Here is an 18641-nt window from a genome sequence, read left to right on the forward strand (position 1 = left end):
CGAATATCATAAGGATTACAACACAGTTTAACAGTACTATGCTGGCATACTCAAACAGGACTCCATACAACGTATCCAGCAAATCTTCTGCCGATTCGGTTTGCATCTTGTCTTTTGTGGTGTTTGGAGAGACAAAAGAAATTCTTCTGTTCTTTGAAGCGTCCGACTAAGCGATGAGAGTTCGAACAAGGGGTCAGGGATTTGAGACAGATAGGCACGGTGAAGCATCTGGTTTACATTTCAACATAAGCCATAAAGATAAGCACCTCAGGAAAAAAGTCCGAGCATTCCACTCTGTCTGAAAAAAAAAGTTTCATGGTTTTAAAGATATATTGTATTCCATCTTTGCACAGATTATCTATGTAAGCTTTATTCCTTTAAGTATATCTAAGCACATCACATAATTTATGATGCAGATTCCTCAAAGATTTACTACTCAGTAGATGTTTTCACTTTATTAGCATTCTATATTCCAAAGATTATAATACTGCTGTGCATCACGATTTTTATTTTATAAAGCAAAACCCATGTTCCCTAGCTTTCCTGAAATTGAGCAGAGTACGAACAGATTTGAAAGGATGCAAGTGATAACTCACCTGCTCAATAGGAAAGGGACATTTCAATAAAATCAGAAGTCCATGTGGACTTCTACAATACCATCATCCCTTTTTCTAGTATGATCTACTCCATGACTCGCACTAGAAAACCACGGTCAAAGCTTGTTCAGCCACTGGTGTCGCCATGGGTAGTGATCTCATTGGGGCAATGGTCTAATTTGATAGTCACTGGCTGTGCCCCCCTAATTCGTCTCACACCATTTGGATGTGTATTCCATAATTATTCAGGTACTTTACTAGTACATCCAAGCTCCCATCATTTCCAAATTCCATAATTTCCAGAAACTACAGTCACGTGAAAAAGTAAGTACACCCCATGTAAAGTTTTGACTTTTTCAACATATTTCAAGATACAGCTATTTGATCTTCATTTCAACAATATTGATAGATAAAGGTGATATAATATAACAAATATCATTAAACATTTACATTTTGTAGTCCATTGTATAATTTAAATAAACATAAATGCAAATTTCGCATGTGGAAAAAGTAAGTACACCCCTACATTTATCACTACTTCAAATACCTAAAATTAGAATCAGGTGCGCCAGCTCAGGTGCAAATGATTATAACATCGTTAGAGAGGATCTTGAAGGAACCTGTCTTATTTGAACCTCAGACATTTAGTTTGGTTTGCTCTTTGTTGTTGAAGTGTGCGGTGTCACCATGCCTAGATAAAAAGAGCTCTCTGAGGCATTCAGAAAGAAGGTTATAGATGCCTACGAGTCTGGGGAGGGATTTAAAATGATCTCCAAACAATTTGAAATCAATCATTCGACTGTCCGGAAGATCATCTACAAGTGGAGAAGATTCCAAACAACTGCCAACTTGTTCAGGCCAGGCCGCCCCAGCAAGTACAGCCCTAGAGCAGACCACAAGATGCAGAAAGAAGACTCTAAGAACACCAGAATGTCATCACGGGACCGACAGGTAGCTCTTACCACTGTTGATGTCAAAGTGCACGAGTCTACCATTAGAAAGAGGCTGCACAAATTTGATCTACATGGGAGGTGTGCCAGGAGGAACCATTTGCTGTCCAGAAAGAACATCAGGGCAAGACTAAAGTTTGCCAATGAAAACCTAGGCAGAGACCAGCACTTCTGGAACAATGTGCTCTGGACAGATGAGTCAAAGGTAGAGCTATTTGGCCACAGTACCAGAAGACATGTTTGGCGAAAACCAAAGACAGCATTTGACCACAAGAACCTGATACCAACTGTAAACCATGGTGGTGGAAATATTATGGTTTGGGGCAGCTTTGCTGCATCAGGGCCTAGGCAGCTCACCATCATAGAATCCACTATGAATTCTTAATTGTACCAGAGGGTGCTTGAGGATAATGTGAGGCCATCTGTCGGAAAGTTGAAGCTCAACCGAAGGTGGACCTTGCAACATGACAATGACCCTAAACATACCAGTAAATCCACCAAGGAATGGCTGAAAAGAAAGAAATGGAGGGTTCTGGTATGGCCAAGTCAAAGCCCGGATATAAATCCCATCGAGATGTTGTGGGGGGATTTGAAACGAACTGTGCATGCAAGAAACCCCTCAAACATCGCACAGCTGAAATAATTCTGCATGGAGGAGTGGGCAAAAATTTCTCCCAGTCAATGTCAGTGACTGGTAGATAGTTATAAGAAACGCCTACTTGAGGTTGTTTCTGCCAAAGGGGGCACTACCACCTATTAGAGCCAAGGGTGCACTTACTTTTTCCACATGTGAAATTTGCATTTATGTTTATTTAAATTATACAATGGACTACAAAATGTAAATGTTTCATGATATTTGTTCTATTATATCACCTTTATCTATTCATATTGTTGAAATGAAGATCAAATAGCTGTATGTTGAAATATGTTGAAAAAGTCAAAACTTTACATGGGGTGTACTTACTTTTTCACGTGACCGTATGTCCAAAATAGTGACCTATCAGTTACCACTCTTGCCTTGGCACCTCATTTCATTGCTGTTATCATTGCAACAATCTCCTGAACAGCATGTCCTTCAGCCACCACAAAGGTCACCACCCAATCCCCAAGACGGTTCGATAGAGCAGTGTTTTTACCTGAAATTAGTCTTCCTGTCATGATGCCTCCAGCACCTCCCTCGCTAACCAAACAATTGTTCCTCCAGGTTCATGCCCAGATCCTCACCAAAACCAAACCAATTAGTCCATGTCACACCCTACCATCCTGGCAAGTCTCATCCAAATTCATCCACAACTTTAGATGTTTGTTCAGTCAGGCAGACAGGGGTAAAAATATATCCTCCCTTTACCTTCGGTGATGGAGGTAATGAACTCCATTGGAAATGCAAACTATCTGAGCACACACATACACTGTTCACAGAAGGGTTGTACCCACATCAATTTGGAAAACCCTACCTCAATAGCCACTTCTACACAGTTGTTTTGAACTTTTCTGTTTGTCTGTCTGGTTGTCTACCTGCTTGTCCACACTGAAGAAGTATGCTTTTCTTTGCAGCTGTTAATTCCAATTTACAATGAATTTTCACTCCAGGCACACTTCCAACTGACATCATCTGTCAAAAATCCCAATGACAATATATCCCGCACCGAGATTTCCTACACCATGTTCAATTTCACTTCCTTTTCTAACCCGGGTATGCGTGTGTCTTTTGATTACTCAAGTAGATGAATGCCCCACCTTGCATACTCCCAGGTCACCTGTGGGAAAGGTGTAGTACCTGTCAGTCCCTCTTACCAGGGTCCCTTGAATCTCACGACCGCACCTCTGTGCACATGCGTGAATATGTACTCAGTGATTTTCCTGTCCTTGTAACGACACCCATTAGCGAAACATGCAGCGAAGTATGTTGTTGCTGCCATCTCTTTGGGCCACGGATCGCACCACCCAGAACTGCCAATTTGCTGTCCAGCGGAGAAAATTGTATTGCTTCGGTGTGCGTTGTCTTCTTCTTCTTCACCTATGCATATCATTCATGTTTCTGCGCATGGGCACTCTCATCTCCACTATGTAGCTTTTTACAAGTCTTTTATGTTTCAATCAACCAAGTCCTACATGTTTACGTATTCTCATCCATCGTATTCCGATAACTTTTTGAATGGCCTTCCGTGGACTCAAACTTTTCCCCCAAAAGTGAATACCAACATAATTCTGTGTGCAAAAGACAGCCAGATAGACTATGAGCTTCTCCCTGAGCCTCCATATCCACAATCTAAGACAGTAAGACAGCCGCGTGTATATATGTGTGTGCGTGCATGTCACATCACAACAAATCACTTGGTCCTTCCGCATCGCCTTGACCAGCGCGCAACAAACATGTGATACGGTCAATGGGACAAGACTTGGGTGCCTCTAAAACTCAGCAGACAAAGGAATTTCAAATGTCCAACTGAAGTATCACTAAGCCTCATCGTTCAAACCTCTGTTCGTCACCTGGCCATGCCTAATGCGTGACCCATCCCTCGCTCAAAGGAATCCAATTCAATGACGTCATTCGAATCAATTCACCCTTGCTGCATATCCAATCCATCCACCAAGCCTCAATTTTATATTCAACCCACCCAATATGGGTTCACCCGAATTTTCCACAAATTGGGGTGGCCAGAACCCGATATGCGGAGATCCGAGCACATATCCACGAGGGCTCCTGGCATTTGACGCACCTCCCCCTCTCTGCACAAGACACTTTGGGGTTCATAAGACCTTTCCTCCCATTACTTGTCCAGAGATTTCAAAGTAAATGTTATGCTACTAGCACAGGCACCCACTTGCCTGCCATTTTCAAACAGTGTAACTGCTTCAACAATCCCACGAAGCACCAATCAGCTTCTCAACCTCAACCTTTCCACAACTCATCAAATTTTCAAGAACCAGCACTCATTCAGAGAACACTTGACCATCGAAGCTCCACAATTCACAGACAAGTCAAAAGTAAATGTCGCGTTTCCAATCAACAGACGTCAGGTCAGACCAACCTTTATCTCCCAAACATGAACAACAATAAGTATACAACAACTCATATGCAAACTATTTCTACAACACCTTTACCAAGATATCCAATATGAACATTATTTAAACCAACCAGACATTTTACAAATACTTAAACCGAAATCCACATCATTATGAAAATCCAATCAAAATATAATCGATTTTAACAACACCAACCACTAAACCCCGACACAAGGCAGGGCTCAAATAATCGTGGAAAAAAAAATCAATCCCTACGGTTGGTTACATCCCCATACAAGCCTTATCTTTATACCTATTGGGCTGGTGTGTGTGGCTGACCATGGTATGTGTGCGATTCTTTATTTGATCATCATTCAACCATCCATCATTGCAAAAATAGCAGTCTGTAACCATTTTTCCCGTTAGCATTTCTTTTATCCATCAGTTTCAAGACCGTTCCATCATCCATCTTCAAAGAAACATTTTCCCCACCAAAAATGCTCCATTCTATTCGCCATTCTCTTACCATCTAAACACTTACTCTTCCCATCGCCTCATGCATATGTAATATGTAGATGGTTAAAACGTTAACTGCGACTGGTTTATGGGATTATAAATTAGTGAGGTTGCACTCTTAAACTTCTGGTGGTCAAATACCTTCTAAATAAGGTACTATTGCCTAACCCTCCCCTGGTACCAATTATTGAAACTCGGACTTTTAACTTGGTGGACACAGCTCTGTCTGTCAGGCTGCACAAAATCAAAGCGTTATCATTCCTTTCTTTGCTCCGCACACAAGCCAGCATAAGGGACAAACAAACAAAAGAGGTTCCCAAGAGCTGTGGCCTTCAACTTCCCCATAACGGTCTAGCAAGCACCGAGGCTTGTAGTTTTTTATTTTATTTTTAGTATAGAAGATCGAGGCTCATGTAAGAGCTCACATCAATCCCCCCAAAAAACGGACACATAAAACATATAATAAAGGGAGCAGGAGACAAGATGGGGAGGAAGCACACAAGTACAACAGTAGAGAATAGGGACATCGGGAAATCGGTGGGAAGTAGAGGGCTTGGGGGGAGGAGGCATGGGAGTGGGGGGGTGGGGGGGGAGGGAGAGGTATAAAACACATGGACCCTGCTCGGACTTCCAGGAAGGAAATCGGTATTTCAAAGAAGTGGGTCTGGGGTGAATTAGTGGGGGTAGAAAAGATCACGGTTTTGGATGGGGGAAGATAAGAGATGGTGGTGAACAGCTGTTTTAAAGACCTGGAGGGAGGAGTGGGGTTGAATAGAGTTGGGGAGTTTGTTCCAGAGGCGGGAGAAAAGAGGAATGAAGGAGTGAAGGTGAGCAGAGAGTCTTGATTTTTGCAGTTTCACCAGAAGATGGTTGCTGGCAGATCTTGTGCGATGCAGATCTTGTTTTAAAATCAAACCATCCACTCCACTCCACTCCACTCCACTCCACCTCTCTCTCTCTCCCCCTCTGTCATAAATTATCCATCCTATAGGTTGGATAAGAGTCCGTTCATGTCACTTCATTAACCCATTTTTAATTTTTACAACAACGAAAACTGCCACCTCGCTTATGCGCCATTTAATGATGTCATTCTCGAGCATATTCTCCACTTCCTTTTTAAAATTACAAAATTATAATTTGGGGTGTCAAATGACCCCAATTTCTGATCTACCGTGTTAGTCAGCCTCGGACATAATGTGGTCAAGTTGTAATGGTCATTTCACATCTCACTGTTTTTATGCATTTACCAAACTTTTTCGTGAATATGTTTCAGACCTACTGCCCTTGAGATGTTTTCATTCCTCCTGATTGTATACAACCTTTCACAGCCTCTCCAGCCAAGCGAAGCTTGTCTCAAGCCATATCTGAGTACGAATGAACAGACGGCCAGCATGCACACTCCTCCGTGTCTTCAATTTAATGTAAATACACGGACAAGATACAAGAGCTCTATATTTCAACCGACATTATCATTTAACATTCACAATTTATGGAACAATGTCCCCTGCGAGATCTTACTCGGCTGTACCAATCAATGTACCCAGATGGGGGAGCGGTGCACATGCTCACCCCCAGCGCACAATGAGGCTGTGAACACGCTGTCTTTGGGACACCGGATCATGTACATTTCCTCGCGTCAGCTCACTGGCTTAAATCCATGTTCGTCCAAATGCAAACAGATCTGTCGAAATGTCTAGGTTTTCTCAGAATGCTTTTTCTTTCAATACATAGACATGATTATATTGCAAAATTTACCCTTTAACAATTCTGAAATATTGTTACTCCTATACAATGGAACTTGAATACAAAAATAATTTCACCAAATTCACCATACATAGATCTTGAACGAGTACAATAAACAGACCTTTCCACCAAGCGACATAAACACCAGAACGCCCTTTGGGCCAACTCAGACAGGCACTGCGCGCACCCTCGTGCAGGCCAACTCCCAAATTTTTGCCTGCATATGTAATGAACATACCTTGCGGAATTATCTCAGAAATGCCTTGATCGATCCTAACAATTCTTATTTTTCATTCGGATTTGTTTTCAATGCAAAATCGTTAAGGGTAAAATGCATTTTGTCTGCATTAAACCCTCCCCCTTCGCAATAAGGGCACAAAGAGAGCTGTTTGCAATCACACTGAATCAGAATTACACACTGAAAAAATGATAACTCTCAATTTTCGTTTCCAATTTTCGTTTTCCGAAAATAAACAATTTTCATTCGATAAACAGTAAACAGCACAGCACCTTGTCCATGGTGTAACTCGATGCACATTTACGAATACACCTCCCAATGACAATTACAACCCAACAACCACAAGATTTACAGCATACTTTAATCCCTTTATCTTGGATTCTTACCGCCATTGGTTAGACTCACTCATCCAATCCTATTTGAAGAGTCCCAGACTCCTTTTTAAAAAAGAACTTATTTGAAACTTGCCAGTTTTGGACGTTAAGCCAATTAGCGGAATTTCTAATTACTCATCCACCCGGGATATCTTTACCCCTGGTTCAGCGACTCTAGGGCATCCAGGCTATTTTTTCAAACCTGCTATTTGAGCTACCCTAGTCATGACCCCTGGTTCAACCCCAGTTCCTTACGTAAGTTTCCAATGCATTTTCTACTGAACGATCTTTCGACGGCGAATTCCTCGTACTGTCCTTTTTGTCCAATTATCCGCACTTTCACATCCCTTACTTCTCCTGGTTCATGTATTTTACTCATGTACCCCGTACAAAATCCAACCACTGGCTCTGCAGAGTTATCTGCTTTGTCTTCACTTTTTCCCATCCTTATGCCTTATTTCCCTTGCTGTGTTTATCGATAGACAGTCCTCAAAGAATCATTTTTCCGTTCTTCTATTGTCTATCACACGCATCCTTAACACTGACATGGACCCCCATCAATAAATAATCCTTTTTCTTTTATCCTTTTCTGTTACATTTTTTTAGTTCGGACTCACTCTTGGGTTTTTGGTAAGAGCGGAGCAGGCCACCCAGCGATGGCAATACACGTACTAGTAGAGAAAGATCTCACCTTAGTTATTGGGCCCAGGTGGTTGCTGTCAGCTCGGTGAAAACCCCCGCTCCTCCCTCCAACCGGTGAACCCTGCTCACTTGTGGGAGTATGTCCACCTTTATCAAAATATGACAGACAATACTTTATCGATAAAGGATTATTTATTTCGTACATACGGAGAGAAAAGTTTGTCCTTAGGCAAGCCGATCTCTAAATTCTACTCAAACTGCATCAAATATATATACAAATTGTTTTTACTACAATAGGAAAGCATCAGTCACCTTGGAGCATGAGATCAGAACAAAAGCTGATGTAACGGACCCTTGGCTTCACATTTGCTCAAGGTCAAGCCACAGATAAAACATGTTTTTGCCAGCTCAGCGCAGCAAAGGAGTTCTGCCCCGCAACTGTGAAATGGCTCTCAGCCAACTCTATACAAACAAGCATATTTCTTTTCGGCCTGGCTCAACTATATCACATGATGCATTTACCCAACATGCTTTTCGGCCATGGCTGTCTCTGATTGGTCCAGAGCTGACAATGACAATTTTTACCCCGACAGCACCTTCAGTCGAACGTCAGACATGGACAGTTGGTTCGTGAATGACTTGGGGAAAAACGGCATAAGGGAAACGATGAAGCAATAAATTCCACAATCCTGTTCCACCTTCACTCAAATGTCAGACATGGACAGCTGGTTCGTGAATGACTTGGGCAAAAAACGTACCCAGTCTGAATGTTTCTGTACCTAGTCAATGGCGAAATTGCATATGGTAAATCTGCGAACGTCATGGTTAGACATCTTGGGAAAAATGCCAGGAGCATAGAAAAGGCCCCTTTATATGGTATGTGCCATGTGGCAAAGTATAGAAAAGAAGGGACATTCCATAGCTTGTAGAAAATGCCAAACAATATAAAAGGGACATTTAAAAAATCTTGTGTGCATGCTGGACTACCCTTATGTTCTTATAGTCAGGATTTTCTTATTGTAATGTCATGAATTATAGTAAGGATTTTTTCCTTTAGTTACATTGCGCATAGAAAGTCTACACCCTCTTTCAAAAAATTTCACCTTTGTTGCCTCATAGCCTGGAAATAAATTACATTAAATCAGACTTTATCCACCTTTGTTTACACATTGTAACCCACAACTTTCAAGTGAAAAACAAATTCTACAAATTTCAGAAAATTAATTTAAAATACAAAACTAGCATATCTTGGTTGAATAAGTGTCCAACCCTGGGTTAATACTTGGCGGAAGCACCTTTGACAGCAACTACAGCTGTGAGTCTGTTGGGATAGGTCTCCACCAACTTTGCACACCTTGATTGGGCAATATATGCCCATTATTCTGCACGGATCTGTTCAAGCTCAGTCAAGTTGCATGGGGGCGTTGATGGCCAGCAATCTTCAAGTCATGCCACAGATTTTCAATTGGATTTAGGTCGGGGCTCTGACTGGGCCACTCAAGGACACTTATCTTTTTGTTAATTAGCCACTCCAGTGTAGCTTTTGCTGTGTGGTTCGGGTCGTTGTCATACTGAAAGGGGAACTTCCGTCCCAATTTCAGCTTTCTTGCAGCGGGCAGCATGTGTTCCTCAAGGATTTTTCTGTATTGTCATACTGAAATCCATCCATTTTCCCTTCTATCCTGATCTCGTGGTGCTCCAGTGTCTGTTGATGAGAAACATTCCCACAATATGATGCTACCACCATCCTGCTTCACAATAGGGATGGTGTTCTTTGGGTGATGTGCTGTGTTGGATTTGTGCCAAACGTACCGTTTTGCATTTAGGCCAAAAAGTCCCATCTTGGTTTCGTCAGACCACAAAACTTTTTGCCTCATTGCTTCAGAATCTCCGGAGTGGTTATTTGCATACCTCGAACGGGACTCAAGGTGGGCTTATTTGAGTGATGGCTTCCTTCTTGCCACCCTACAGTACAGGCCAGATTTATGGAGTGCTTGGGATGTGGTTGTCACATGCACGTATTGACCAGTCTTTTCCAAAAAGGCCTGTAGCTTTTTCAAAGTTTCCATTGGCCTCTTGGTGACCTCTCTGATTAGTCTCCACCTTGCTTGATCATCCAGTTGGGAGGAATGGCCTGATCTAGGCAGGGTCTTGGTGGTACAATACGCCTTCCACTTCTTAATGATTGTCTTGACTGTGCTCCAAGGGATATTCAAGGCCTTTTAAATATTTTATACCCATCCTCTCATGGTGCCTTTCCACAACTTTACCCCTGATGTGTTTTGACAGCTCATTGGTGCTCATGGTTGAGTCTTTGCTGTGGAATGCACTACCCCGCAGAGGAAACCTACAGGAACAGCTGATTTTATTCTGAAATAATAAGAATCACTGCAAATTGAACACAGGCGGAGGCCAATTAACTTGGTGTGTGATTTTGAAGGTGATTGGTTACACCTGAGCTAATTTACAATTGATATAAGGGAGGGAGGTGGACACTTATCCATCCAAGACATGCTAGTTTTGTATTTTTAATTAATTTTCTGAAATTTGTATAATTTGTTTTTTCACTTGGAGGTTGTGGGTTACAATGTGTAAATAAAGGTGGAAAAAAGTATTTTAATGCAATTTATTTCCAGGCTATAAGGCAACAAAAGGTTAAATTTTTGAACATGGGGTATAGACTTTCGATAGGTGTTGTATACAACTATTTCTAGGTTTGCAATGAAAATAAAGTTCAGTGTGGGGTGTTTGTACAATTAGTATAACTTGCAACATCCTTTGACATGTTAATATAACACTTTACAAATATTCCTTAATGTTTAATAAATTATGAGAATTGTTTTGTAAAACTGATGTGTATTTTAACATTACTTTTCTTTCCATACAGCATATATTCCAAATGTCCTACAAAAGGCTGAGGTTGAACTGATTAACAGCAAAAGATGCAATTCGTCCTATGTATACAGTGGAAAAATCAGTCCGAGAATGACCTGTGCCGGTTTTCTCAGCGGAGGAGTTGACAGTTGCCAGGTAAACCTGTGGGTGTAAACATATTGTTATGAATGTTGGGGTTGGGCATATATAGATCCAGGTAGATCTGCATTGGTAGGTGCTTCGACTGTCGTGATGGGGAACCTCGCCTGTAATTTCTGTCTAGCCCGAATGTCGGATTAAGCTTGTGTCTTTGTCCCTGTCACAAGGGGGCGGAGCATGTTAAGTAGTTGTAGGGCAGAAGGATAAAATTTCCTTGTACGTCATTCCCTCTGTGATCTACCCATTGTCTCGTATGGCAAAACATATAGACACGTAGGTTAGGAATCCCACCATTAGTGCACACATTAATAAATACTTCCCTCTCACAAAAAGATTTACCGGAAGAATAGACCGGAAGCGGCCGTGCATTACGCCAGCATGGCAATGAAACATCGAACAGGCAGGCAATAGCCACGCCCAAAAGGACTCGTGATTCACCGGGGGGAGGGGCGAGTAAGAAGCAGGCGGAAGAGATGAGCTGATTGACCATGGACCTGTGGCATGAGGGGAGGAGCACGAAGCACTCAGCCAATGGGAGGGGCCGGTGACGTCGGAGGACGAGCGACACCACGAACCATGAGCCGACATTTTTCTTGCCTCGTGTTGGATGCAAATGGGAATGGTCGTGGACTGAGATATTCTCTCTCTCCCTTTGTTCTTCTTATTCTGGACACCATTGTGAACGGCCGCATTTTGGCTGCGCCAGCATCGACGTCCCTTTATTCTTTCTCGGTTTTTCGATCCCTTTGTGGCTGTACGCACTCTTCCTCTTCCCTTCTCTCCTTGCGTTGGACCTCTTCCCGTTTGGACCTTTTGCTTGTTGGGCGACGACAGATGGTGGAGCGCTGACAGTCCTCCTTGCCTGTGTTCGCATACGGGACCAAGTGTGCAAACAAGGCTTGCCGCACAGCGGCGTACGTTGGCCGAGTGGAGCGCGAACAAGGACGCATCGAGGCCTGGTGAGCGGGGCGCGGCGAGGCCTGCTCGTGCCAACCGGAGCCGCGTTGGACGACGGTGCTCAAGCCTGACGATTTCTAACTGCAGCCAGACAGAGCTAAGTCCCCACGACAGAACACAACGGTTTCTTTGAATAATTCTTCCGCTTTGCTGTTTTTGAAGTGAGGTGTGTGGGATCCCAACTTAGGACATTTATTTAACGGCGTGTCTATTGTTCTTGGGGTCCGGCAATAAAGCCGTGTTATTCTTGTACATTTGAAATCCGTCTTCGTGAGTTTAATTTCCTGCAGGTTTGAAGACTGCTCGGGACCACAGGTAAAAGCTCCCGATTCTTCTTCCTCTATCCTTTCTACCCCGCGCATATATATAGTCAAATCCACCATTGAATAACGCCTCAAAGTAAGCTCGATTGCCATTCGTGATTTCCCGGTCTTAACCGAGGGGAATCACGCTACAATATTTATTGCTGTAGAAGTCTAAGGAAGAAGAAATGGAGATATTTTGTGATCATCCAAGTTGGTATATAAACGTGAAGCACCATAATATACAGTATTCTTAAATATTTTAATAAGTATTATAAGAATATAATATATTGATTATGTTCTTAAATATATACTTTATAAAATATTGTTATGGATATGAGGATTGTATTTTTTTTATTGTGTGCTTTATTATTATTATTGCTTTATTCTGGCCCTCCTGCCTCCAGTGTTGTGTAAAGGTTAAAAGGGCGTCCCGGTAGTTAATTCCATAAAGCACACACATTGAAGGACACGATAAAACCCTTGTTCAGTAGCTTATATCTTTATTATGTGTTTTAGAGTAAGGCCTTGTCTTCCATTAGAATGACACTCCATTGCACCAAGTAAAAGAAATAGATTCCCTTCATTCCCATTCCCAAAAACCTCCATTTCCCCCTTTCGTCATTGCCAAGCCTCGATTGCCAATTACATCCCCTCCAATTGCCGCCATTGACCACGAGGCAGGGTTGGGGAAGAAAGGCGGGTCCCCACCTCATCAGAGAGGGGAGGAGTGAGTCAGCCCCACTCAACTAACCACGAACAAGGGGTTGGACTTGGAGAGGGTGTGGAAAGGAACAGCAAGGAGGTTCGCGAAGGTCGAGGGGCGGGGCCTATATAACCCGCCGCGGGGCGTTCCCGAGAGAGACATGAGATGGGCTGAGAAAGGAGAGGAGCTTTTACGAGAGTTGCAAAAAGGTCCAAGGCTGAGCTGAGCTGCGTGGTGAGGTGCAAAGGAAAGAGCTGGGTCGTCAGAGCAGAGCTGAGTTGTGAGGTCCAAAAGCAGAGGTCATCCAGGGAAGCGCAAAAGCCTGCTATTCGTCACCTTGCTCACCAGCGGCAGCGTCTACAGCAGCAGCAGCAGCAGCGTCCCCAGCAGCCACAACGCTCGCCAGCCATTTGGGGCCTGGACGGCGGTTTGGAGCAGGGCCGCGGAGGAACGGCAGCTGCCCAACGCGCCGATTCGTGCTGCCGAACCAATTGGACTTTCCTCTCCTTCCAGCCAATTCCTATCATCATTCCCCGTGTGAGTCGTCTTTGTTTGTTCTGTCCTGGGTAGGTAATTAAGTCTGTATAAGCTAGTAATTTGCACTGTGTTACCTGTTTTTTTCATGTCCGCTGTAAATACCCGTGACTGCTCTTTTTGCTTATGTGTGTGTAAATAATAATAAACCCCGTTACTCTTCTGTATGTCTTCTTCTTCTTCCTCTTTGCATTCGTCGTCGTAGTCTTTTCCATATTGAGTAGCTGTGGCGCGATACGGCCAACGTCTGGGTGAATCGGGTTTAGTCGGGGAAAAACTGTTCGGCCGCGGCGCCTCCGCTCGGCAAACAACATCCTTAACCGCGGACCATAACAATATCACATTAATCTCCTTCCTGTGATTTGTAAAATCTTTGAATGCTTTATCAATCATAAGCTTCTTCGTCACCTTGAGGACAATGTCATCATTCCAGATCGATAGGTGACTTACTCTCCCTAATTACTGATCATTTTAACAGGACCTTAGATTTTAGCGGTGAGACTCATTTAGTTGCTTTGGATATTTAAAGGCCTTTGATAAGGTGTGGCATAAGGGACTACTGTGCAAGCTTCAGTTGTATCATGTTTCGGGTGGAATGTTGTCCATAATTTTTGGTTTCCTTTCGAACCAAAGGTTGAAGATGGGCCTTGATGGGCAATCATCCCCAATTTGCTCTGTAAATTCCGGTGTTCTTCAGGGTTCTGTTCTTTGTCCTACTCTTTTTCTGGTATATATGGTGTCAATGACTTGTCTGATAATGTTTTATCCCAGCTCGCCATGTATACAGATGATTCCACACTCTGCTGTGTATCCCCTAATTCAAGTAACAATTCTCGTAGTGAGGTTTGTGCCTCACTAAACAATCATTTAGAGGACATATCGATGTGGGGTCATGATTGGCTGGTAATCTTCAATGCCAAGAAGACTAAATTGCTATCCCCGTCTGCGCACATGGGTCCTTTGACTTTTCCGGAAGCATCAGATCGGTGCCTACTTGGTCTTGATATCTCCCTTAATCTCAGCTGGGAGAAGTATATATCAGGTATTGCAAAGTTGCGAGTTGCGAGTTGTTGGTATGCGAGTTGTATGCGAGTTGCGAGTTGGTTATCTCTATCGAGCCCAGAAATATATACTCCCGGATGCTATCCTCTATTTGTACAAGACCTCTATTTGTGCCCCCTGATGGAGTACTGTTGCCATTTTTGGGCTGGAGCACCAGCATGTCATCTGTCCTTATTAGACAGGCTCCAAAGGCGTGTAGTCAATTTGGATGGAGTAGAACTCCGCTCTTCTCCGCAAGAAATTTCATATCGTAGGTCTGTTGCTTCTTTTGTTTTACAGAGTTTGTTTTACAGAGATTTCATGATAAATGCTCCACAGCTCTTTCCAACATTGTACCTTCTGTCAGGGTCTTTGGCCAGGAGACTCATTTTGCCACCACTTCACACAAATACACCCTGGCCATATTTAGGTATATAACGAAGAGCTATGCAAGTAGCTTTTTTCCACGTACTATATCAATTTGAAATTTGACAGTCATATGCTTCTCCATTTTCATTCAAAAATAATATAAATTTCTACGTCCTCCATATTTGATCATTCTTCTTTTTTTCTTTTATCTTGGGGCCCTACATATTTCGTGGCTCTTAGCCTTGTTCAAGGCAAATTTCAATAATAATAATTTGAAAAAACACAGCCACCTTATGAAAACAACACTGGACTAGCTTTCAAGTGATTCTAGATCCAAATGTAATGAAAGGCAGCAGAATAAGGGATTTTAATTCCAAGCTTAAAGAAAGTATAATGGTCTCAGGAAAACAAACTGGTTCATTTTACAATACCAAAACCGACACGGCTTACAAATGTTCAAGAAGGGATAATTTTTCATAAGTGGATTTGAGCTGCTGGATTAATCCCCTTAAAATAAATAAATAATACAAAAAAAGCAGGTCTTTAGATGAATGTGAAAAGATGCAGATTCCAGAATTGATCAGATGCTTTTCCAATTGCTCTTACCTGGTTCAGCTCCCAAAAGGCCAGACTTCCCCCCCAATCTCCAGTCTTTGGCTCTATTTTTCTCTAATTTATGGCACTGCCTTCTGGAGACAGTTAAATTGCATTCTTCCCTCGAGGGTATCAATCAACTGGTAGACTTTTATCTCATGTCATCCCTCATACTGACCTGCAATCTTTTCTACCCCATTGATCCTACCACACTCAACTCTATTACTTGCAGGCTGCTGTGTCAATTGTAGTTTCTGTCACGATGTTGTCCTTTTGCACCGAGTCAACTTCCATGAACTCAATTTTGTTTAAAAAACAAAAGTTAATGAATGTATTATTATTCTCACAACTTCATTCCATTTCCCACCTCTTGCCATCCTCCAAATTCCAACCTAAAGGACAGAGGCCAGGTTGCATAAACCATCCTTAAGGAAAGATTTGAGGATTTACTCGAATATTTCCTTTAGTTTCCCCTCAAGGACACCCTTCATTTGAGGATGGTTGCATATACGAATATTTCTTAATTTTTTCCTTAAAATCTTCCTTACTCAAGGGAGACCCCCCTCACCCCTGTACTTAAACACCAACATTAGTGTGTCCAAAAGGCGCTCTTCATGGAAATTGGTCACGAAGACGATGATTATCGCAGCGTGACATCAGAGGCTGATGGGTCAATACTTCCACAATTGAAAAATGATTGTATATTGCGAAACAAGCTCTGAGTGGTCTCAGTTGTCTCTGAGTGAGTCTGAGCGAAACAAGCCCGGATAACATTTTCACTCTCATGACATCCAGAATGTTTCACAATAAAGACCCTTAAGGACCCAAAATATCCAAAAGACCCAAAGGACCCAAAATATGGTGAAGACACAAAAGACCCAAAATATTCTGAAGACCCTTAAAGACCAAAAAAAAACCGCATAAAGACACAAAATATGGTGAAGACTCTTTTAAAGACCCAGAAGATCACTAAGACACAAAATACCCAAAAATACCCCAAAAGACCTATAAGACCCATAAGACCCCAAGATATTGAAGATTCCCAAACACTTAAGACCACTTTTACCTTTAAGACCCTTTCAATCTATTAGATACCTTGAGACACCTCGAGATCCCTTCACCCTTCCAACCTTTCATACCCTTCAAACCTTTACACCCCTTAAGTACCTTTCGACCACTTCGACCATGACACCATTTAGACCTCATACACCCTTCAGACCGATTAGACCACCTTGGACACTTAACCTCTAAAGACCACGAAGACCATTAACAACCCAAAATACCCAGATGACCCAAAATACCCCAAAGACCCAAAATACCCCGAAGAGTCAAGATACCCAAAATATCCCAAAGATCCGTAAATAGCCTTTAGATCAATTAAAGCAGTTTGGACCCTTGACCATTTAGAGCTTTACACCACTTGGACCTTTTTAGATTACAAATAAATTACAAATAAATAACTTGACCAATATTACAAATAATGAAAAAAAAGAAATGTTTGATTTATGATTGGTGTAAATCATGACAACACAGCAACTCAGTTTCAGTCAGGTCATTATCCTCAGTTAAAACAAGCCCATGTCTCTGCAGTGACGTGTGGTGAGGCGAGCATAGTGAGCCGATCCACGCTAGCTTACAATAAAATGCACAATTATAATTAATTGAATTTTGCACAAGAATCATTTTATTCCTCCTTCATTCAGACGCATGTGTTCCCCGTGCAACATATAACAAGCGTCATTTAAAATCATGTGCTAATTACTTGTTCTTCCGTTTGAACAGCTCTTCCTAACTCTAATCTGCTTGGTTACCTAGCATAGCAACGGCTCCTGAAGAATTTCCTCAACCTGAAGGAAATCCTTACTTCAGGATTTCCTAAGGGTTGTTTATGCAACAGCCCTTAAATAAATCCTTTGCTGAGGAATCAAAGTGTACCTTAAGGTAAATCTTTCCTCAGGGAAAAGGAGAGATATTTTTAGGCAACCGGGCCAGTCATACCAGACACAGCTTACGAAAAAGTAGAGTTCTTGAACTTTTCACTAAAAAGGACACATTCCAAAAAAGGTTCCTCTACCTCGAGGACTCGAGTCTGTGACTCGTCCTCAAGTCACAATTGAGTTGCAAAGTTTTGCTTGGTACTTGGTGTCTGGGGTCATGCGACTTGCTTGGAATTACATGAGACGTGAGTTTATAATGTCTTGTTCACAATGTTCGGAAAATAATAGTTGAATAAACATTTAATTAAAATGGAGTTTCAGTTCAGTCATTGACAGCATATGCCTTGTACGTGCATACTGCACATGTGCAGCGTGCCAGAGCTCATGGGTGCCTGGTCGCATACCGTTCTCCACCAAGGTTAAAGGGAGTGCGCACTTTCCAGACAGCACGGAGCACATCATGTCCATGTGGCAAGGAGTAGTCTTAGCAATGTAGGAAGCACAACTCGATTTATGTCATCGACATTGGTGACGAATCGGGAAAACTTGGCCCTTTGCACGTCCTGACCCGATAAAATGATTTTGTGAGAATCTAAATGCCATTTGACTGTGATTATTTAAACTTCCTCAATAATCGTAAATTATATCACGACAACAATTAAAGTTAGTAAGCGAACGTTTCATTTTCCCAAGTGTCCCTCCCTCCTTCTGCTTCCACAGCATCCCACACCCTTCCAAGTTCCCTAGCATCCATCCCACTTCCTGATTATACGTTTCATTTTAGCATACATAATAAATATGCAGTATAAGTGAATTATTAAAATCTCCTTTCCCGTTCCATATTAAATACTTTGGTTCTGCTACAATTTAAACTTAAGCTGAGGTTACTGACTAGACTCTTGAACATATGTTCAAGTAGGTACACTGTGTAGGAGAAGTAACTTTAATGGCCATCCGAAGGCCGGCACACACATCACTTTGTTTAATACTAGACTAGCAGTGTAGATCTAGTTACTTTTTTGATTGTTACATCTTTTGTAACTTTTGATGTGAACATGATACAAACAAAGTATAAATGGTGCATGACAGGATAATTCATGAAG

At 42.2% G+C, this 18641-nt stretch overlaps 1 protein-coding gene across 3 annotated transcripts in view; it reads left to right on the forward strand.

Moving 5' to 3' along the window:
- The window catches only part of LOC137423217 (transmembrane protease serine 2-like), a 245594-nt gene that overhangs the window by 214979 nt on the left and 11974 nt on the right, over positions 1–18641 (forward strand). For all 3 annotated transcript variants that reach the window (XM_078774546.1, XM_078774545.1, XM_068110121.2), the window contains one exon: positions 10953–11095. In XM_078774546.1, coding sequence (XP_078630672.1) covers positions 10953–11095 — 143 coding nt within the window. The remainder of the gene's footprint in view (positions 1–10952; positions 11096–18641) is intronic.

Source organism: Myxine glutinosa, chromosome 3, assembly GCF_964187855.1.
Source record: "Myxine glutinosa chromosome 3, kmMyxGlut1.1, whole genome shotgun sequence".
NCBI classification, from domain to species: domain Eukaryota; kingdom Metazoa; phylum Chordata; class Myxini; order Myxiniformes; family Myxinidae; genus Myxine; species Myxine glutinosa.